Source organism: Dipodomys spectabilis, unplaced genomic scaffold (genome assembly GCF_019054845.1).
Source record: "Dipodomys spectabilis isolate Male_0828 unplaced genomic scaffold, ASM1905484v1 ptg000148l, whole genome shotgun sequence".
NCBI classification, from domain to species: domain Eukaryota; kingdom Metazoa; phylum Chordata; class Mammalia; order Rodentia; family Heteromyidae; genus Dipodomys; species Dipodomys spectabilis.
The window spans coordinates 5978424-6001801 of record NW_024870825.1 but is presented as its reverse complement, the minus strand read 5'-3'; the positions used below and the strand labels follow the sequence as shown (position 1 = coordinate 6001801).

General features: G+C 38.3%; 1 protein-coding gene across 2 annotated transcripts in view; it reads left to right on the top strand.

Moving 5' to 3' along the window:
• Window positions 1–22053, top strand: part of Kyat3 (kynurenine aminotransferase 3) — a 54495-nt gene extending 32442 nt beyond the window's left edge. For both annotated transcript variants that reach the window (XM_042692358.1, XM_042692359.1), the window contains 6 exons: window positions 1624–1700; window positions 2915–3004; window positions 7481–7667; window positions 13123–13196; window positions 13460–13546; window positions 21865–22053. In XM_042692358.1, the coding sequence (XP_042548292.1) occupies window positions 1624–1700; window positions 2915–3004; window positions 7481–7667; window positions 13123–13196; window positions 13460–13546; window positions 21865–21927 (578 nt within the window). In that variant the 3' untranslated portion in view covers window positions 21928–22053. The remainder of the gene's footprint in view (window positions 1–1623; window positions 1701–2914; window positions 3005–7480; window positions 7668–13122; window positions 13197–13459; window positions 13547–21864) is intronic.
• The last annotated feature ends 1325 nt before the right edge of the window (window positions 22054–23378 follow it).

The window sequence follows — 23378 nt, the reverse complement described above, 5'->3', positions numbered from 1 at the left end:
CCCCTCAGTAGATGAATGGATCAAGAAAATGTAGTATATATGCACAATGGAATTCTATGCCTCCATCAGAAAGAATGACATTGCCCCATTTGTTAGGAAATGGAAAGACTTGGAAAAAAATTATATTAAGTGAAGTAAGCCAAGCCCAAAGAAACATAGGTCCCATGGTTTCCCTTATTTGCAATATCTAGTATATGTTTGAGTCAAGCAGAAAAGGTCAGATAAGGTGAAGTTAGGAAAATGAACCCTAAGATATGTATTTAAATGTTTTTTTTTTCTTTCATGCATTTGTTTCTAACGCATCTATAAGATTATTTCTGTGAGACTCTTATCTCCAATTAACCACCAGAAAACCAGAAGTGGCGCTGTGGCTCCAGAGTAGTAGAGTGCTACCCTTGAGCAAAAGAGTTGAGGCACAGTGCCCAGGTTCTGAGTTCAAGTTCCGTGACTGACAAAACAAACAAAACAAAAACAATGAAAGGACTTGGAAAAAATCACGTTAAGTGTCAAGGCCAGAGAGACAAAGAATACATATGTTCTCTCATATGTGGAAGCATGAATTAATGTATAAATGTATACATAAATACTTTGGGATGATATGCAAGGGTACATGTATGTAGTAACTGAAGTATGATATATTTGGGGAAAATCCAAATGGTATAATTCCTTGTAAAGACTAACCCACAGCCCAACAAAATAAACACCAGGAACCAGACACTGGAAAGATGGAGGTGGGGTCAAGGGAAGGTAGGTAGACAAATGAAAAAGAATATAGTCATGACAGGGGATATACAGCTCAGTGGAGTTGTAAACGAAGTACACACTAGTTCCTGGGTCTGCCTCCTCTAGTTCAGCTAATTCAGTAGGTCTGGAATGAAGCCCTGGGTACAATTTTCCTGTCTTAGAAATTCCCCAGTAGTAGCTTACTATAGTGGGACCACATTGCACGAGCTGTTGCTCTAGAAAGCATGAATTGTAAAATCTCAAAAAAAAAAAAAATGGACAAGGGTCTGGGAAAGTGGCTCCATGGTAGAGTGCTTGCCTTGCATGTCTGAGGCCCTGGGTTCGATTCCTCAGCATCACATAAGCAAAAAGAAAAAAGCCGGAAGTGGCGCTGTGGCTCAAGTGGTAGAGTGCTAACCTTGAGCTGAAGAGCTGAGGGACAGCATCCAGGCCCAGAGTTTAGGCCCCACGACCAGACCCCCCCCCCAAAAAAAAAGGACAATGAAAGGACTATCCCATAGTCATAAGGACAGCCAAAGCCAGGCTACAGGACAGGAACTAGGTACAGCCACTGGAGCTTAGGTCCACCCAGCCACCAGATGCCACCAGATCACTGCCTGCTTGTATTACTGCCCCTACTGTCCCTGGAAATAATTTTGCCAATGCAGAAACTATTCAATTTATTTCCAAATTACCTGGCACACCACTGAAGTATTGTAAAGTATTTTCACCTCAGTTTGGGCTTCAAATTCTATTATCTTAAGTAACCTACTACAGCTATCCTATACTACAGTTAATACTTTGAATTCCTGTACTTGGGTTATGTTTTTAGATTATACTACATGTACATTGATTAGAAACAGTTCTTTAAGCATCTCCCTTTTTTGGGTCCCATTTCAGCCACGTTTCCAGGTATGTGGGAGAGAACAGTAACGATCGGCAGTGCTGGGAAGACGTTTAGTGTGACTGGCTGGAAGGTAAGAAGAGGAGGAACTTGGTTGTGGCTGAGCATGTGACTCAGTAGTAAGGCATGTACTTAACAGGTGAGAAGCCCTGGCTTTACTGATCAGCACTCACCTTTCCACAAAAGAAGGGGAAAAAACAAACTGCTTAAAAATAAGCACCTATTTTATCTTTTGTCACGTTATATGTGTTATGTGCATACATACTCCACTTACACAGGTTTTTAATTTTTTTTTTTTTACTTTTTGACTTATTCAGCTTTCATGTTGAGCTTCATCCTTCTTAAGATCTGGTCATTTCTTTAAAAGTAAGAAGCCTTCAATATTGTTTAAATTTTGTAAGTAATCAACTAATACTACTTTTCCTTTACAAAGGAATTTCAGATTATTGCTTATTGGTATAAAAGGAGAAAATGATAGCTAATATTCTGCCTCTATGTGCCCGACTCTAAATGTTTACATGTGTAAATTCATTTCCTTCTTGGAACTACTTTCCCTGCTTTGTGGATTATGGAATTAAAACATAGAAGAGTAAAATATAAAATATCATGCCTGGGATGACACAGCTACTAAGTTCAAGGCAGGGCAGGGGCCCTGGCTTCAGAATCAAAACATTTAACCTCTGTGCCATTTAGTACAATAACAATTCATTTGGCTGCAGCTTAATTCCCTTCCAGCCTCACTTCTACTGAACATGCTGTGATTCAGAGCACATCGTTAGGAGACCTGGAGATTCTGAGTCTATATGATTTAACTCTGGAGGAATCCCATAGGCTCTCATAGAGTTACTTGTGTCTGTAATTCAAACAAGCCCCATGCTGCTGCTTCCACCTTCGAAGTGTCAGAAGTAGAAAATTATAGTGCACATCTGTAACTCTAGCACTCCTGAGGCTGAGGCAGGAGAATCAGGAGTCCAAGGTCAGTCTGGGTTACATAGTGAAAACAGAGGGGGGTGAGGACAGCATCTAAGAGAAAAGGTTGATCAAGATTAGAGTCTACTTCCAAAGGCAGAGCTGAGCGATGAAGGCAGAGCATGCTGACTCCAGTTGGAAACATCTCCACAGAAAGAATGCTGAAATGCTTCAGAGTCCACACACTGTCCTGCTTTCATAGTGTGAACATTTCTGAATGTCTTTATTTAACCCTTATATAACTGTGCTCAAGCTTTCTGTGGACTATTAAATTTGTTATTGTTGTTTTTTAAAACTACTTTGTTTTTCTTTTCCCAGCTTGGCTGGTCCATTGGCCCTCATCATTTGATAAAGCATTTACAGACAGTGCAACAAAACACCATTTATACCTGTCCAACTCCTTTACAGGTGCGTGTTCTAGAAATTTAGGTTATAGCCTGGTTTATTGGTAAAGGTGAGAATTTTATATTTTGCATTTGAATTGACTTAGTTCATGCTGTCATGTGCTTCTTGAGAGGGTTCTGTAATGTATTTGGAAATTTAGGTGCAGACTCACTGTTATCAAGATTGTTTGACTTGGGGGTTTTGTTCATTTTATATCAGGTTGTGCCTTTGAATATGCATAAATTGTTGGTGGGAAAATACAGTGCTTCAAAAACTCTCTAGAGGACAATGGCACTGCTCAGCAAAATTAGAAGTTCTGGGTCTATGAAACAGTCAGCAGTCTTTTGAAAATTTACCCTAGATCTATATTATGCTGAGAGACAGTTGGACCATGGAGGCTTTGACCTAATTAATGGATTCATCCATTGACAAAGTTATAATTTGATGCACTTTTGGAAAGTGGTAGAAACTCGAAAGACCGAAATATAGCAGACAACATGCCTGCACTCATGCAGTATATACCTTGCAGGGGACACACGTAATAAATGTTTTTAAATGTAATGTCAGATGTTAAGAGATATAAAGAAGAAAAATAAAGTAGGGAAATCGAAGGACATATGATGGACATGTGATAGGGTAATCTTTGAAAGTCTTGCTAAGAAGACAACATTTGAGCAGCAAAAGGAAGGTTTAGCTCATGTAGTTATTGAAAACCCTTGTGCATTGAAATAACAGCAAGTGCAAAGGCCTATGGGTAGACAGTACAGATAACATGTTTATATCATTGAATAGCATAGAGGCTGGAATGAGATGATCAGGTGATAAGAGGGGAAGGAGCTAAGGTCAGAGGGCTAGGAGACAGATCAAGCTGGCCCAAGTAGGTCTGAGTGATGTAAGAAGTCATGGGAGGGGCTGGGAAGGTGGCTCAGTGGTACAGCGCTTGCCTTGCATGCATGAGGCCCTGGGTTCGATTCCTCAGCACCACATAAGCAAAAAGAAAAAAGCCGGAAGTGGCACTGTGGCTCAAGTGGTAGAGCGCTAGCCTTGAGCTGAAGAGCTGAGGGACAGTGCCCAAGCCCAGAGTTTAGGTCCCACGACCGGACCCCCCCCCCAAAAAAAAAAAGAAGTCATGGGAGAGTTTTGATAACAAGAATGGCATAGTCTTCCTTGTGTTATCAAGGATATCTATTGCTTGTTGAGTGGGAAAAAAAACAACGGGCTGGGAAGGTGGCTCAGTGGTAGAGTGCTTGCCTTGTATGCACAAGGCCCTGGGTTCAATTCCTCAGCACCACATAAGCAAAAGGAAAAAAGCCAGAAGTGGTGCTGTGGCTAAAGTGGTAAAGCACTAGCCTTGAGCTGAAGAGCTGAGGGACAGTGCCCAGGCCCAGAGTTTAAGCCCCAGGACCAACAACAAAAAAACCTGTACCAGAGGCCCAGGAGAAAAATGCCAATGGGCTGAACCAATATGAGGGTATGAGGGTGATAAGTGAGTGGATTCTCCATATACTTTTAAGGTTAAGCCAAAAATCTTGGTGGATGACTGAATACAGAGTTTTAGGGAGAAGAGCAGCCTAGAGTAATATTGGAGTTATGATGGACATTTTTTTTTTCCGGTCATGGGGCTTGAACTCTGGGCCTAGGCACTGTCCCTCAGCTCTTCAGCTCAAGGTGAGCCCTCTACCACAGCACCACTTCCAGTTTTCTGGTGGTTTATTGGAGATAGGGTCTCACGGATTTGCTTGCCTGAATCGGCTTTGAATTGTGATCCTCAGATCTCAGCCTCCTGAGTAGCTAGGATTATGTGCATGAACCAACAGCGCCTGGCAACGATGGGCATTTATATCTCTGCACTTCACATTCTTTAGCGCTAAGTCTTCAGTATAGTGAATACTGTAGTTGCTAAGACAAAGACAGAAAGAAATCTCTTTTTGTAAACCATCTTTTTCTTCACTTCTGCAAGATGCCCTGTTTGGCTTTCTGTTTGAAAACTGATCTCTGGTTTCTTTGACCTGAGAAACAATATTAATTCTATTTTGCTGCTAAATTCTTTTGCCATGAGGCTTCCCTGATCCTGCCCTCTGTTTTCCCTTTCTCATCTCTAAGCATACTATGTCTCTTGCTATTTGTCAGCTACATTGGTTTCTTTCAGTTCTTCCAAGAGAACAAATTATACCCTGCTTTCTGCTTTTTATTTGTTTCTTCCTTACCTCTGTCCTCACTTCCAAAATAATGATCACTGAAAGATCCCGGAAAGCAAGGACAATGCCTATCTTGTTAGTTTTTCTATTTTCATCTCTTTTATCTGAATTCCAGACTTAACATAGGTATTTGGTATGTATTTATTGAACAAATAAATTTTTTCCTTTAGTTCTTGTCATCTCTTGCTTCTGATCAGTTACTTTATAACTTGACCACTTTGCTTATTCCTTAGCTATTCCAGACTCCCAGTTATTACCCTGGCTCTCCTCATTTGTTTGGTATCATTATTTCTAAGTCATCCCTGTTCATTGTTTGCCAAGATTCTTTTTTTTTTTTTAATTTAATTTAATTGTATTTGTGAACATACTGTACAGAGGAGTTACAGTTACATGGGCAGGATAATGCGTACATTTCTTACCAAGCATTGCAGCCTCCTCCTTTGTTTATCCTTCACATCCCTTCCCAGCCTCCCCCCTCCCCCCCAATCCCAATCCTTCTCCTCCTCCCCCCCCCCCCCCGCACCAACGTTGTAAAGCTCGTTTTGGGCATGACAACTTGTACTTCTCATTGTTGCAACAGGTCCACCTGTATCCTTAAACAAATGGTTTTTCCCCATCTCCTCCACAAGTTATACTGACATCAAATATAGTGAAAGCAGGGGTTATACTGTGGAGGAGGGACATACAAAGCAACAAAGAGATAATCTTATAAATGTGTTAGAAACACATGCATGAAAGAAAAAAAACATTAAAATACACATCTAAGGGTTCATTTTCCTGACATCACATTATCTGACCTTTTCCGCTTGACTCATACATATACTAGATATTACAAATAAGGGAAACCATGGGACCTACATTTCTTTGGGCCTGTTTGCCAAGATTCTTTCCTTCTGCTTGTGCAGATTTGGTTCTTTATAGATGCCCTGATTCTGACTCATTTACATGTTCCTAACCTGCTACTTTCTCAGATACCTGCATAGTCCTTTATGTCTTAGTCCATGCAAGTTAATGTAACAAAGTACTAAATGGGTAACACATTCTCATAGTTCCAGTGGCTGGAACCTTGATCCCACATCAAGGTTCTAATGGAGAATTTGTCTTTGTCTTAGGAAAATCTATTTCCTCATGGATATCCACTTTTTCTTTGTGGAGCAGAGGGTTAGCTATCTTTTACAAAGACACTAATAGCATTCCTGGGAACTCTACTCTTCTGAACTAATTACCTCCCAAATCATCTACCTTTTAATACCATAGCATTGGGAATGAGAGTTTCAACATATGGACTTAAGGAGATTTAGCCTTTAACAATATTGACCTTCTTTTTTTTTGGTTCAGTTTTTCTCCTGGCTTCTCTGCCTTACTGAGGAATGCTGAAAGAGCAACTCGTGTGTTCTGTACCTTGTAGCCTATTTCAACTAAACTGACTTCCTGAACTAGAGCAAGGATTACATGTGATAGGTAATGAGGAAGGTCCTTGCTCTTCTGCAGAGTGGATTGGCTTTCATTTCCATCATGTCACCCATGCCAATGAGGAAAGACTGGCTACTTCATCAGTGTTCTGGTCATTTTTCAAACTAATATCTAACAAGCCATTGCATTGTTCACTTTAGGGGAAAAAAAACAGTATTTTATTATTATTATTAATTAAGCCATCTTTATTTGTTAGTTCTTTTTCAGTTTGGATTTTCATGGCTTATCAGTTCCTTGTATTCAATTTAATCAGTTACATTGATCTATAGAGTCTAATACAGGTTCACAGAAATCTAACTATAATTTTTTGAGAGACCACTTTCTCAGTAATCTTCCACAGGTGACCTTTATTTATTACAAATAAGTTAACTATGCTATTGTTTATAACGTATTCATAATGTACCATGTGATTTTTTTTCTTTGTATGTTCCTCCCCCACAGTTTTCACTGTATTTGATTCTGGTGCCCTGCATCTTGTATATACACTTCTCTAATTTGAGAAGGGGAAGGGAAAAAAACAAAATGCTTAATTAGGGATACAGGTTGACCCATTGTAACAATGAGATGTACAAGACCCTATGTTGAAAATGAACTTTACAACTTTGGCAGGTGGGGGAGTAGTTGTGGAGGTGGGAGGGAAGGGATGGTAGGGGAAAAATAAAGGAGGAGGCAACAATGCTCTATAGGAAATTACCTTGCTCATGTAACTGTAACTCCTCTGTACAGTAGTTTTACAATTATAAAATGTACAAAAAAACCAAATAAGTTAACTGAGAAATAAGTAACAATATCTTATTTCATTTCTACATTCTTTAATCTTAACATACAGGAAGCCTTGGCTCAAGCTTTTTGGATTGATATTAAACGAATGGATGCCCCAGAATGTTATTTTAATTCTTTGCCCAAAGAATTGGAAGTCAAAAGAGATCGGATGGTCCATTTGCTTGAAAGTGTTGGCCTCAAACCCATAGTTCCTGACGGAGGCTACTTTATCATTGCTGATGTATCATCACTAGGTTTGTGAAAGTTTTTATTTTTTCAAATATACAGAAACATACATGTGAAATAATAGTAGATTTATGTGGAAAGGTTTGGTGTCAAAGCTTTAGGAGTATTTTCTCTGATACTCTAATAGAAAAGGATGAATTTCCATGATGTCAACCTTTTCTACAATTTCCTTTACATATAGGACTTTTTCTTGAAATGTGATGGTGGTTAAATGGTTATGAAATAAGGTATTCTATCAAACATAGACTCTGCCATCATTCTGATCTGATGTGTAGTTTAAAACTCTGTATGTGAAATAATATGAAATATTCTTTGTTCACTTGAGTAAAAATTAAATTTCCTTTTCCTTCAACGAATGAAGAGAGGAAAGGTGAGAGAATGCAATCATGCAATCCTAGTATTATGCATATATATATATATATATGGGGAATGTAACTAGAAAAATTGACAGGATGTGTGGAATTGGAAGAGATGAGAGACAGGATAAAAGGGATGACATTGATTAAGATGCATTGTTGAATTAAAACCCTTTGTACAATTACTTACAGGTAGTGAAAATAAATAAAGTGTTTTGTTAAGAGGAACAAGATTTCTAGAAATATAAAAGCCCTCAGGAAATTTTTCCACTTTCAAATATTGAAATAAAATAAACAAGGAGAATAACATTTATCGAGATTCTACTCTATATCAAGTATCTAGACACCTATTTGAAAAAGCTATTGTGCAGACAACAAGGCTTGAAAGCGTTAAATAACTTGCTTGAAGTTCCACAGCTGAATTTTAAATAGTTTTATCTCAGAAAATTTCTGGCATGCCATTCTAACAAGTTGAGAGCATAACAATATTTTATATATAACTTATTTTCTTTGAAAATGCTGATTTTGTTTTTGACCTTACATTTCCTAAGTGGGAATTATTTCCTAATATGCTGGCATTTTTGATATTAGCAGTTCCTACTTTTTATAATATTTCATTAACATCTTCACAAGTTTCAAGGTAAGTGAAAAGTTGGGATTTTCCTATAATTTGGTTGGTCCTGAAATATGTCTCTGGAGAGCTGTAACCTCTAGCCCTGCCCTGATGGGGTTGCAGAAGAAAGTGTCATGAATGTTTACCAGGTGCCTGGCTTAAAATACTTCCTTCTCCTGGTTAACAGACTACTTGCTGCCTCAGTGTCTGACCTATGACCCAACTTCTCTCTCACAGGAAACCTGTTTATCCTGGCAGACACCCTTGGAGTTTCTGGGTCCAAGATAGCCACAGTCCAAAAGAGCTCTGGCCAGGAAGATAGTCAAGTTTGGTTGTGACAATCAGGTCAGCAGAAGAAAGGGCCATACTCCTGGCAGGACTGACAGGAAGTGAAGAGCCTTCTGGAATACACACACACACACACACACACACACACACACACACACACACACATACACACACTCAAGAAGTAGTGGAAAATTAAAGAGAGAACAAGGAACCTGCCCAAAAGCCTTTATTAGTGTTCTAAGGAGTCACCCAAGTAGATGTAACTCAGCAAATTGTAATTAGTGGTTTTAGCGCAGACATGGCTCTGTGGAATTACACTCTGGGAGCTTTTAAGTGTGGTATGGCTTTTCAGTTCACAAGGAGCATTGAGATTATTGGGCAAATCAAGTAAGTTGTCTCTGGCTGTCCTATAAGGAGATGGTTACCAGCTTGTTACATAAGAAATGTCCAGAGGCTGGAAAGGTGGCTCAGTGGCAAAGTGCTTGCCTTGCATAGGATATGTCCTAGGGATGGAGGAGGCAGAGATCTGGAAACTGTGTTAAGATGCCTTAAGTTTTTTTGTATTAATAAGTTTTTTCATTGTGAAAATACCATACAGAGGGGTTACAATTACATGAGCAAGGAAGTGAGTACATTTCTTATCAAGCATTGTTGCCTCCTCCTTTGTTTCCACTTCCCAACCCTGTTAAGCTTTGTTTCTGGCATGATACAGTCTAGCTTTTGTTGAGTGTGGTTATCAAACTGATGTAAAATTACAAGATTTCACTCCATAAAGGTTGGCTCAAACGAAAGCAAGTCTCTCTTTTCATGTATTTCTTTAATTGTTCTGCAAGGAAAATGAGCTGTGGTAAGTAGAGGCTTTTAAAGCCCTAGGGCCAGAAAGCTCTGTTGGGTAAAACCCCAAGCTCTATCTTTGCATGAACTCCCTGTGTTTTATACATTTTGGAAAGCATTTTTTCCTATAGTGGGCCCAAGTATGTAGCTCATTTTATGAGATGATAAGAGATAGCACAGTTTGCATTGCTTACATTTTTGCCTTTGAATCATAAATCCACAAAACTTTTTTCCTGTGAATTCTTTTGCTTATTAAAAGAAAATGGCTTATGCATCATATGTTTCCAAAAGGAATTTAAGTCTACGCATATAAAATATATGTAAATGGAAATGATGGTATATAAATAAAAAATAATGGCAGAGAAGAGTTGGAAGAAGCTGTGTCTTGGTTGCCTAGGTTTTCATAGCTGTAATTAGCATCAACTGAAGATGCTCTATTTTATTATTATTGTATTTAAGTAGCTCTACAAAGGAGTTACCATTCAACATCTTGATTTATGATTATAATGCTTCTTGATCTTTGTTACCCCTTTCATCATTCTTCCCTAACTCTCCCAACCCTACCCTTTCCCTCAGGACTGGAGACTCATGGTAGCAAATGCAGATAGAAAAATGGCATCAATTGCTTCATTGTAGATAAAAACAATTCTTTCATGCTTTTCTAGTAAATTCTAGAAAGGATTTATTACATCCTGACATTGTTACCAAAAGGACAGTAATAACAACTCAGGTTATTCTACTAGGCTTTGATTTAGCTTCCCATTTATTCCTCACTTAATCCACCAATACTAGTTTAGGTCCTAGATTTTTCAACTAGTTTTTTTTTTTTAATATGAGAAAGGATTTTGATTAGAAAATCTTTCCTGCTGATGGGGGACAGGTATGTGTCCCTTCTTTGTGGTTCTCCTTCACCATGAGGAAGAATGTCAATGTCTAAAAGATTCCAACATACAAAGAAAATTTTGTTTCATTATTTCATTTTCTTTAAGTAAACTGCAATGCGTGGTCTCTTCAAGATGCTAGAGTTTGGTTCTCTCCTGTTGTATTAGTTAACGTTTCTCATTACTGTGACAAAATACCTAACATAAAGGGGGAATTAAATTATTTTTGGCTCAAGGTTTAAGGTGATTCTGTACATAGTTATTTGCCTCAGTGTTTCTGGGCCCAGAGCAAAACAAAACAGCATGAAATCAGGAGCACATGAGGAGCTTTTTCCCCTCCTGACAGACAGGGGAGGCAGAGTGGAGACAATGGAGACAGAGGGCTAACACAAGATAGAACCCAAACAAAGCATTTAAGTGACCTACTTCCTCCAGCTAGGCTTCCACCTCCTACTTTTCACCACCTCCCAACAATATTATCCTACTTTGACTCCAGCAAGAGACTAATTCATTTTGTAGGTCACATCTCATGATCTAATCATCTCTAGAAACTCCCTCACCCAGATGCCCAGAGGTGTACTTTACTATACTAGGTGCTTCCCAATTCAGTGAGGTTGACTATCAAGATTAATCGCACACTTTGACTAAAGACAAAAACAAGAACTTTCACTATGTGGAAACGAGAATAAAAGTAAATCACATTATTTGTAACCATAGTGATTATTTACCTTTATGATCAATGACAATGGCTGACTGGTTACTATGAATTGAACATTTATGACCTAGTGTAGTATATGAAAAGCTTTACAAATACCATATTCTTAAGAAAGCTATATACTATCATATTCTGACTGAGATGAAATATTAAAAAGATAGTCAAGTAACTGAAGTTAATCAACTAATAAATAGAACTGGGCTTTGAACTCAGAGGTACATATTCTAACCAGTGAATACATGTTTTCTGCTAGCAGTCTTTCTAGACCAACATGCTTCATTCTAGAACTTGGAAGAATAACATTTGGTACCAGGACAACAAATAAGGACAGGGTAACAAATAAGAGGTTATTCCTGTTGTTCTGCTAAGATAATGAGATTCAAAAGCATGAAAGATACAGTGGGAATTCAAAAGCCAATATAGATGACTTAAATATGCTAGTACATTTGACTTAAACTATAAAGAATGGCTTTGCTTACTTTCTTGAGAACCTGTCTCAGGTATTTTGAGAAAAATATAGCTGAGCACTGGTGGGCTAACACCTGTAATCCTAGCTACTCAGGTAGCTAAGAATTGAGGATTTTGGTTCAAAGCCAGCCTGAGCAGGAAATGTGTGATATTCTTATCTTCAGTTAAATCCATCCAGAAGTGAAGTTGTGGCTCAAGTGATAAAGAGTGATTGTTGTAAGCAAAAACTAAGAAATGACACAGAAGGGATGGAGCGAGGGAGAGACAGAGACAGAAAGAGAGAGAAAGAGAGAGAGAGAAGAAAGGAAGAAAAGAAGGAAGGAAGGAAGGAAGGAAGAAAGAAAGAAAGAAAGGAAGGAAGGAAGGAAAGGAAGGAAAGAAAGAAAGAAAAAGACAAAAAGAAAGAAAGAAAGAAAGAAGGAAGGAAAAAAGGAAGGAAGGAAGGAAGGAAGGAAGGAACAGAAAAAAGGAAGGAGAAATAGATTTAAATTCCCTTTATAATTATATTCATCCCCCCTTTTCCCCTGTCAACACCATAGCAACATGGCAATATATTCTATTTTCCTAAGAAAAGAACTTCTAAAGAATGTTTTTCTAAGAGAAGTAGAATTTGTGTGTGTGTGTGTGTGTGTGTGTGTGTGTGTGTGTGTGTGTGTAACAGTAAAAAGAATAAGAATATGTATTTGAACGGTTCATTCTCCAAATTAAAAATTTAGAACAGCATAGAATAGCACAATGTATGGAAGCCCAAAGTATGGAATGCTATACAGTAAGTGTAATAGGCGATCTATGCATTCTCTGTTTATAAACAAAGAACAGTATTATTTTATTCATTTAACAAATATGCTTTTCATTCTTCATGCTAGGAACTAATCAGCGAGTTGAAGATATAACAGGCTGTAAAATGGATTCTTTACCCTCATAATCTATTGGAAGATATAAATATTAGTGAATGTAGAGTTAGTTGTTATTCCTTAATTATGATGGCAGACTCACTCTTGTTCCTAGGTGGAAAGGGAGTGTGGTGGCAGTTTATACATGTGCAAGTTGTGCATGATGATAACCACTGTAGAAGTGTGATTGGGTGTATGTGTGGCATCACCTTAAGCCATCTAGAAATCTCATCCATGAATTTCTCATATTGTACCTCATGAACAGGAGGAGTTTTCTGCATGTTCTGTGAATGTCTTCAGAGAAGGTTCGAAACTAAACCGTTCAAATCAGGAGACATGTTTGAGTCTCTGTAGATGCCAATGAAATACATGTTGCTCATGTTCACAGGCCACCTAATTTCCATCATTGTTTTAGATGCTGACCTCTCTGATATGAAGAGCAATGAACCTTATGACTATAAATTTGTGAAATGGATGACTAAAAACAAGGTAATATTGATGGATTTTGTGGTATAGTATTGTATTTTATATCAAAAAACTATTCTTTTATCAAGGGAATTGTGTTCTTTTATCCAATAAATTTGTCAATGTGCTTGAAGAATATTAACTATAGTTTTGTTAGCTGGTGTTTGTTCCATTTGTAGCTTTTGGGGGAGATTTTGAAAAAAAAAAAACATTTTATTTCCATGGTTTCATAATTAACATTTCCAGTATAGTACCTTTCCTGTTATATCATCCTTTTTATTTTTCAGAAACTATCTGCCATTCCTGTTTCAGCATTCTGTAATTCAGAGACTAAACCACAGTTTGAGAAGTTTGTGCGATTTTGCTTCATTAAAGTAAGTTCTCCTTTCCACTATCCATTATAATACCTTTCCTTCCAATTTATGAGCACCTTTTATTTCTTTTTATAAAAAATTATATACATATATGCATTTTTTTATATTTGGGCTGTTGTCATGAAGTTGTGCATGTACCAGAACAAAACTCAGTGTCTCTTAGAGGACAGACAACGTAAGTCAGACACCTTTGCAAGGAAGTATCAATGTCCATGATATGATTAATAATTGCTAGGTGTGAAAAATCAAGAAAAGGAGACCAGTAAGTTTTGTGGTTTTTTGGCCGGTCATGGGGCTTGAACTCCAGGCTTGGGTGCTGTCCCTGTGCTCTTCAGCTCAAGACAAGCGCTCTACCGCTTGACCCACAGCACCACTTCCAGTTTTTCAACTGGTTTTTTGGAGATAAAGAGTCTCCCGGACTTTCCTGCCCTGGCCGGCTTTGATCCGAAATCCTCAGATCTTAGCCTCCTGAGTAGCTAGGATTATAGGCATGAGCCACCGGTGCCCGGCTGAGAGACTAGTAAGTTTTAAGTATTCAGTAGAAACCTATCTAGAAGTGACCTGGAGGTAGATATTAACAAACAAGTAAATATTGGAAATATGTTCAGAAAACAAAAGGAAGATATGATCATAATGAGTTAACAGAAGAATTAGAACCATACAAAAGAACCAATTGAAATTCAATAAATTAAATGTATAATATCTAATATGAAAGCTTAATGAGGGATAGCAGAGGACAGGGGAGGGGTTAAGGTTGAACATAGATCCAGAGTAATTGTCCAACTGAAAACCCAAAGCAGAATTTATAAACTCAACCTTTGATACATGAGATAGAATCAAGTAAAAATATACACACCATTGGAGTACAAGAAGTAGGAGAAAGAGAGGGAGGAGGAGGAATATGGAAGTAAAAGGTAAAAGTATTTTACAAAATAATGGACAAAATTTTACAATATATCCAGAAAAGCAACTAAAATATCTCAAAAGCTCTAAACTATAACAGGAGAAAGAAAGCAAAAATAAAACATAACAATAACAAAATTCTACACACTTCATAATTAAACTACTGAAAATCAAATGTTAAGAAAAGACCTTCAAAAAAAGTGATATTGCATGCTACTCAGAGACAGAGATCACAAAGATTATGATTGAATCTCACTAGCTAGCTAGAGAAAAAGGGATTGTAAGCTCCCATCTCAATAAACAAATTAGATATGTTGGTACACATCTGTAGAGATTTATTCTAGCTATGTGGGAAGTGTACTTAGAAGGATCACAGTCTGAGGCAAACGAAACAAGAAAAACAACCATGAGATCCTATCTGAAAAAAAAATGAATAAAGCAAAAAGGATCAGGGGATATGGCTCAAGCAGGAAAGCACTTGCCTAGCAAGCATGAGGCCTTGAGGCCCTGAGTTCAAATCCCAGTACTATTTACACACACACACACACAGAAGGAAGAAGGAAGAGGGGCGGGGGGAAGAAGGAAAGAAAGAAAGGAAGGAAAGAAAGAGAGAAAGGAAGGAAGGAAGGAGGAAGGAAGGAAGGAAGGAAGAAAGAACGAAAGAAAGAAAGAAAGAAAGAAAGAAAGAAAGAAAGAAAGAAAGAAAGAAAGAAAGAAAGAAAGAAAGGAAGGAAGGAAGCAGCCAGAGACCGACCTGTATATTTCACATATAGGAAAAATGAAATGTTATCTAGATTCTTATTATTAACAGTGGGGACCAGAATATAATGAAATAACATGTTCAAATCACAGAGATAAAAAAAACAAATCAGCCCAGTTTCTATGGCCAAGATAATACTCCTGCCAACCCTGGGGCTTGAACTCAGGGCCTATGCATTGTCCCTGAGCTTTTTCACCCATCCTGTTACTTGGAGCCACAGCTTTATTTCTGATGTTCTGGTGGTTAATTGGAGGTAAGACTCTCATGGACTTTGCTGCATGGGCTAGCTTGGGACCACAATCCTCGGATCTCAGCCTTCTGAGTAGCTAGGATTACAGCCTCTAGTACCTGGCAAGAAAATTCTTTAATAATGAAAAAGGGTGCTAGGGATGTGGCTTAGTGGTAGCACAATTGCTAGCATGGATTTAATCCCTAACGCTTTAACCAGATAAAGCAAAAGCTGAAAGAATTCAACACCATCAAACCTGTATTAGGAGTTTCTGAAGATATTACCAGTCCTCAAATGTTACTGCTACAGAAAACAGTCTTAGTGAAATTAAGGCGCTTTCTATACTGCTTCATCTTCCACAAACTTAGTCAAGATGAAGTATATGCTGCTTTCAACTGTCACAGATATCCTGTAAGCAAACTGTTGAAGATTGATCAGAATAGACTATAAATATTTATAACCTAACAGTATAAATATTCAGTTGATTGAAATACACAAAGAAAGGCTGTCCATAGCTCTGTAGTATTACAATAAAAGGACATATGCTTCTCCACTTTCCATGGGCTTATATCCAGATAAGCCTGATGGAAACATACGTTATCAATGCATGAAATGTACTATCCAACTGCAGAGCAGGCTTAGTTTCACAGGCTACTGTGGCATTGCTGTTCCACCTCATTTTCACGTGGCTGACCTGGATCTATATCTCATGGAGACATCCTCTTACCACATATGGCTTACTTAGGAAACCATCAACATCCAAAGCATGTTTTCTACTGAATATCTTTTGGTTTTGTACCATTGTAAAAGTAAAAAAAAAAAATCATAAGTTGAGCCACCAACAATCAGAGACCATGTTTGCAAATACATTATTTGAGGCTATCAATAGAATCAACAGGAGGAAGAAGAAACATCAGACTTCAATTTTAAAATAATAAACACAATCCTCCTTTATTCTCTTCTTGGAAATAGTTCAGAAAAAGTTCCCAAGTTTAATTCTAAATAATTCACAAATGCCTCCAGTGTCTGAAGAAAGGGGTGCAGGGAGGTCAGGGAAGATACTTACAAAGGACTCTATCTTCAAATCATGGACTAAGCCAGCAGATTGTATAGTCATTGCCATAAACAGTAAGTTCTGCCAACCTGAATTTGCAGAGGGAAGAAATAAGGAAGAAGCCTACAGTCACATGAGGCAAGTGAAAAGGAAATCGGTTAGCTGTAAATTCCCCCATTCATCTGTGCATAGTGTGGCTAAAGTTGTGTGGAAGCAGTGTGGAGAAAACATATTCAATTAGAGACAGCCCATTCATTAGTAGGGAACAAGGTCTGAAAGACTGGCTTCTACATTAGTGGCATTAAAGTGTACGGTGAGCCTGGGAACATTTCCACTGTCTCCCAACACCGCTCCAATTCTCCCCTATAGAAATAGGCAAGTCCATTTCCAATCATAGACAGCAGGTAACACACCCATTACCCAGAAGCAGTGCCCGTGCATACAGTGGGAGTTTGCCAAGGGAATTCTACCAACAGTGTTTCATAATCAAAAAAGGAACCAGCTCTGAATCTTTAAAAGGTCACAATGACACCAGGTGTCAGTGTCACATGCCTGTAATCCTAGCTACTCAGGAGGCTGAATCCTGGAGCATCAAATGTCAAAGCCAAGCCAGAAAGAAAAAGCAGCAAGACTCCATCTCTAACTAACCAGCACAAAGCTTGGCTAGAGCTATGACTCAAGTATAGTCTACCAGACATAAGTGAAAAAGGTGAACAAAAGCAAGCAGCCTTGAGTTCAAGCTCTAATGCAGAGAAATACTTTGCCTCAAGAAAAGTTGTGGGACAGAGATATATCTGTGATAGTAGGCTTCAAATACAAAGAAATAGTTCAGCAGGCATCTAGACAAAAAGAAAGGTCTCATCTGGGGCCAAGTGAGGACCAACATATCAGCCCTCAGCAGTGGAAGACAGTTTAGGAATAGCTGCAAGTTCCTAGAGGACTGACACACCCACCTGCACCTCTTAGAAAGGCTAAAAAATAAAATAACACCCAAACATGCCAAGGTAATGGAAAGCTAAAGGAAGCAGCTGAACTCCAGCTCACAATGATAGTGTTAATAAGGCCAAAACGCTCTTACAATGTTAGGGGTAAAATCCTCATCAATCCTACCAAAGTTCTAAAAAGTTGTGAAAGGATGCTCAAACTCACAATAAAATTGATGAAAATTAAAGCCCCAATAAAATTTTATTTCAGGCCGGCACCAGTGGGTCATGCCTGTAAGCTTAGCTACTCAGGAGGCTGAGATCTGAGAATCCTGTTTCAAAGCCAGCCCAGGAAGAAAAGTTTGTGAGACTCATATCTCCAATAAACCACCAGAGGGGGCTGGCAAGGTGGCTCAGTGGTAGAGCGCTTGCCTTGCATGCCAGAGGCCCTGGGTTCAATTCCTCAGCACCACATAAGCAAAAAGAAAAAAGCCGGAAGTGGTGCTGTGGCTCAAGTGGTAGAGTGCTAGCCTTGAGCTGAAGAGCTGAGGGCAGTGCCCAGGCCCAGAGTTCAGGCCCCATGACCAGTCCAAAATAAAAAATAAAAAAAATAAAATAAACCACCAGAAAAACAGAAGTAGTACTAGGGCTCAAGTGGTAGAGGGCTCACCTTGAGCTGGAAAGCTAAGAGACAGCACCCAAGCCCAGAGTTCAAGCCCCACGACCAACCAAAAAAAAATTATTTCATGTATTAGATTGATAGGCAACATTCAAAACAGCTAAAGAATCTTGTAAAACATTCTCACACTTTGAGTATAGGGTATAATAGGTAAAATTTCTACAATGGTTAGTTTGAAAGTTTCCATCCAAATGTAAATCTGCATACCCTTAGAGCCAACAATTTTACATCTAATTTTCCCCCCTTGGGTTTTCTTCGACATTATGAATGACTTATAGTCAAAGGTTTTCATTGGAGCATTGTTTCTAAATTGCAAGATTTCAAAGAATCATTCTTTGTGTGCTGCTTGATGCATTTCAAGAAATATATGAACCAACTCCCTATTAGTGATAAAGCATAAGCAAAGACCCAATGGTTTCTCTGCACACATCATTAGTAAAAATGGAAAAATTAGACAGATGAATCGCTAGATCAACAATCAACGGATACATAATAAAATTCCAGAGATGCTGAGGGAGATAGGCTGGCTGTCTCTAAAGGTTTTCTGGCTGACTTAAAAATATTTTGAGGCTGGGTGTGGTGGCTCATGCTTTATTTATTTATTTATTTTTTATTTCCTGGTGGTACTGGGATTTAAAATCATGGCATCAGTTTACTGAGCTTTTTTTGCTGAACTACTTGAGCCACACCTTTCACTCCATTTTTTGCTGGTTATTTTCAAATAAGATCTCATGCCTTTTGCTTGTGCTGACATGGGTCCACAGTCTACCTAATTTCTGCCTTCCGAGGAACTGAGATTGAAGGCATTAGTCAGCTGGCTCAGGAGAGTAATGCTCCAAGACTGACCCAAACAAAAATTATGAGGCCCTCTCTGAAAAATAACGTAAAATAGGGAAGTTGGGAAGGCATGGTTCAAATGGTAGAGCACAAGAGCAAAGCCTTAAGTTCAAACCCCAGTACCACTAAAAAAAATTTTTAATGCATTCAATATGTTTCAAGAACCTAAAAAAACTATTTTGGAATAAGTTGTCATTCTAATTATTGATGATACCCTATTACCTCAAGTACATCATTATAATGTTCACCATCAGCAAGGACATTTTTCTCCAAATGCACAGCATCATGAAGTCAGCATGGATAAGTTACTATCCCATCCAATGCTGAGATCCAACCCAAATTTTACTGATCCTATCATGATCCTATCATGTTGTTTATGTACAAGTAGGTCTAGACCAGAATCCTGCCAAAGGCCATCAGTCTAGGCCAGATATTATTCCACCTGCAATCTGGAATGGTTCCTCTCTTTGTCCTTTTTTAAAAATTTTCTTCCTTTACTAAAGTTTGAACTCAAGACCTGGCACCCTGTCATGTGGGTCACACTTCCAGACCAGTTCTTTCACTGGTTATTTTGAAGATAGTCTCTTACATTTTTTGCCTAGGCTAACTTCAAATTCTTTGATTCTCAACCTCTCAAGTGCCTGGGATTCCAAGCATGAGTCACTGTGTCCAGTATTTGGACAATAGTATTGAAGCCTGATGTTTCCCCTTGATTAGTTCAGGTTGTTCACTTAGACAGGAAATCAGGGAAATGATGCGTTCTTCTTTTTGTTGAATCAGGTGGCACATGATTTCAATTCTTCCTGTTACTGGTGATGTTCATTTAATTGCTTGATTAAGGTGTAGTTTGCCAAGCTTTCTTTTAACTTAACTTTTTTCCATTAACAATTTTAAATATTTGTGTATTAAATTATGGAAGTATTCCAGGCATACCATCAAATTATTCATTTTATCTAGTCATTGTCTTAGTAAAAAACTAGGACTTCTGTCTTAATCAGCCAATTATTACTATTACTTATTTTGAGATTCAGATTTCCCCAGATTTGGGCCATTAGGACCTCCTTTGAGCTAGCTTTCTTTGGCATGTCTCCATCGTTTTTTTGAGCATGTTTTTATGTTCTCCATAACAAGGTGTACTAGATTTACCTTATTGTTATTTACACCAGTCCGCAATCAGCCATTTTCAGTGAATCTTATATCTTTTACTGGAAAGTGCTGTTTATCCAAAATCTGGACAGTAAGAGAGCTTACTGCTATTGGAGTGTTGCTGATCTCAGGCCTCCCAATTGACAGAGGTAGAGAATATTTGAATGTACAAGCACACACAAACATTTATTATATAGACAGTACATATCCAGGGGTTATTGGTTTATAAATCCATATCTACCAATATCCACAGATACTCGGGTCCCATATATAATAGTGGACTATTGGCATGTAAGCTATGCTCATCCTTCTATAAGTCATCTCCAAGTATGTAAATGTCATAAAATAGTTACACTGTATTGTTTAGGAAATCCTGGCTCTGTTCGGCAGTTGGGTAGCTATGGAGGGCTGTTTGCACACATTTTTACATCTGCACTTATTTGTGTGCAGATATATTTAACACCAGCACAGGATTTGCTCTGATTTTCCTCATTTCCTTGCTTGTGATTCCCCTCTTCAACACTGAGGAGCTTGGTTCACATTATTATTTGTTTCATCAATACCTCTGACTATTATCACTCTCCCATGAATGCTACTACATAGATGTCCATTATCCTATTCTGGCATTGACATTTGGAATCAAGGGTTGCCACTACCCCATATGGTTACTCTCACTATGCAGCCTTGGCATCCCATGCCAACCTGTCATCCTCCAGCAGATGTGCCCTCCTCCAAGTCTCCACACCAGCCTGCCTCTGGTCTCTGCATAGAAACCCTCCTTGCCCATTCTGGGCCTCCACAGGTGGGCATCCACTTCCCTTAACCCCATCTATTGACTTTTGTGCCAAATCTTTCTGGTAGAGAGGGAAATGAGAAAAAAAAAAAGAATTAGAAAAGCTGAAGAAAAACCGGAAAGAAAAGCTACATTTTTTTAGTGCTTACCCTTTTGGTTTCGCCGTAAACCAGAGATATGCCTGTCCTTTTCAATAATGTTATTTTTTTTCAATAATTATATTGGAATTTTGACAGGAAAACAATTAGTCATGTTTATAATGGATTAAACTTTCTTGGTTCAGAACAAAGTATGCGAAATAATATGTAAAGTTCAGGAATAAGCAAATGAAAGTATAAGCACATTATTTACTTTTTTTATTATGAGAGGTATACTTGGGAGATGAAGGAATTATTAGGGGAAAGTATGAGGGGTGGAATAGATTGCTGTTTGGGGATTTCGTGTGTGTGTGTGTGTGTGTGTGTGTGTGTGTGTGTGTGTGTGTGCACGTGTGTGTGTGTGTGTGTGTGTGTGTGTGTGCGTGTGTGTGTATACTGAGGCTTGAACTCAGGAGGTAGGCACTGTCCCTTAGATTTTTCACTCAAGACTTATCATTCTATCACTTGAATCATAGCTCCACTTCCAGCCTTTTGGTGATTAATTGGAGATAAGAGTCCCATGAACTTCTCTGCCTGGAGCTGGCTTTGAACTGTGTTCTTTAGATCCCAGCCTCCTGAGTAGCTAGGATTACAGGCATGAACTACTGAGGCTAGGCCCTAATATTTTTTCAATTCTAAGCTCTTCTGTACTTTTTTCTATAATTATAGTTAATCTGATAAACTATCCTCTCATCTTTTGGTTCTATATTTGCATTTACACTGAAAATTTTTCTTTACCTGGGATAATATTTGCTTAAATCTTTATTTAGTCCTAGTATGGTTATCATGTATATTTAAATCTTCATCGTGAACTTGTATTGGTATGTGATTATTACAATTATTTATTTAATTTCCAGAAAGACAGCACCTTGGATGCTGCTGAAGAAATCATCAAGGCATGGATCATACAGAAGTCGTGATGTGTGCAGTGCAATTTCACTTGATGACTAGTTTGAGATTGTTACTTGATGCTACCACCTGCTGGAGAAAACAGATATTTTGGTAGGGATTAATTTAAATAAAAATAAAAAATTTTCCAAACTTAATCCCATTTCTAAAAATGGTCAGTGCCTCATGTTTTAGCTATTCAGGAGGCTGAAATCTGAGCATCACTTGATCTTCATTCAAAGTTGACCTAGCAGGAAAGTGAGACTTTTACCTCAGATTAATCAGCAAAAACACTGAAAATAGAGGTGCAGCTCAAGTGGTAGAGTGTCAGCCTCTGCAACAGCAGAAGACCCTTAGTTCAAGCCCTAGTACTGGAACAAAATAATAATAATACAAATGCAGCAGTGGTACTCACTAGAGACTATGCTGAAAATGAACTGTACAACTTGTGATCGGAGATGTGAGGGGGAAAAATGGGAGAAAGTGAGAGAAGGGGTGACATTGTCCAAAAAAGAAATGTATTCTTTACTTGACTTATGAACTGTGCCCTCTGTACATCACCTTTCTAATAACAATTTAAAAACCAAATAATAATAATAATAAAATACTTTCCATGATCATTTTATGAGTCAATATACTATAATGGATAAGAACTGTGGGAATTAATAGACTTAACCTCTCAGTGCAGTTTCCACGTCACTATCAAAGGGAACAAAAAGGTACTAAAATGCTGGCAAAATACAACCACTCAGATAATGCAAGCCAGTTTCATTTCTCCATTGTGTAAAAAATTAACCAGTTAACTCTCTGACCTCTGTCTTTGGTTTGTCTGTGAATTTTTAGGCCCTCCCAGTGGACCTTGCTCATGGTTTTGCCTCTATTTCATATATTACCATCATTTGGAGATGGCTTCAAGGTCCACACGGACAATCATAGACAATCTGACATCTTCACATTGGGTCAATACTGACCTCCACTCCACTTCGGCAACCACTCCCTTGGACACACCTTGAGTACGTTTCACTTTGACATAATACATTCATCATCTTACACTATAACTATCCTTCTTGCTTGCACCCTCCTCCTCTTTCTCCTTTTCTTTTTCCTCTTTCTCTTCCTTCTCCTCTTCCTCTTCCTTGTTCCACTCTTCCTCCCCTCTCCTCTTCATCCTCCTCATCTGTTTTACAATCCAAGATGTCACTTTCTTAGTTAGTGCAATTTCAAAACTCTTACTTCTCAAAAAATGACCCATAGCTCTCTGATATCAGAATCCACTAGGATACCTTATTAAAAAAATAGAGTCTGTTCTTTACCTAAGATCTGCTGAATGAAAATGTCAGCATCTGGCCCTTCTGAGTGATTCTTACACAGATTAAAGGTTGGCACAGTCTCTGCTGCAATCCAAAGAGCCCTCGATTTTATTTTGGTTCCTCAACTGGCTTAGAGTTCATCATCCATTACTTCAGCCAAGATATTTTACAGT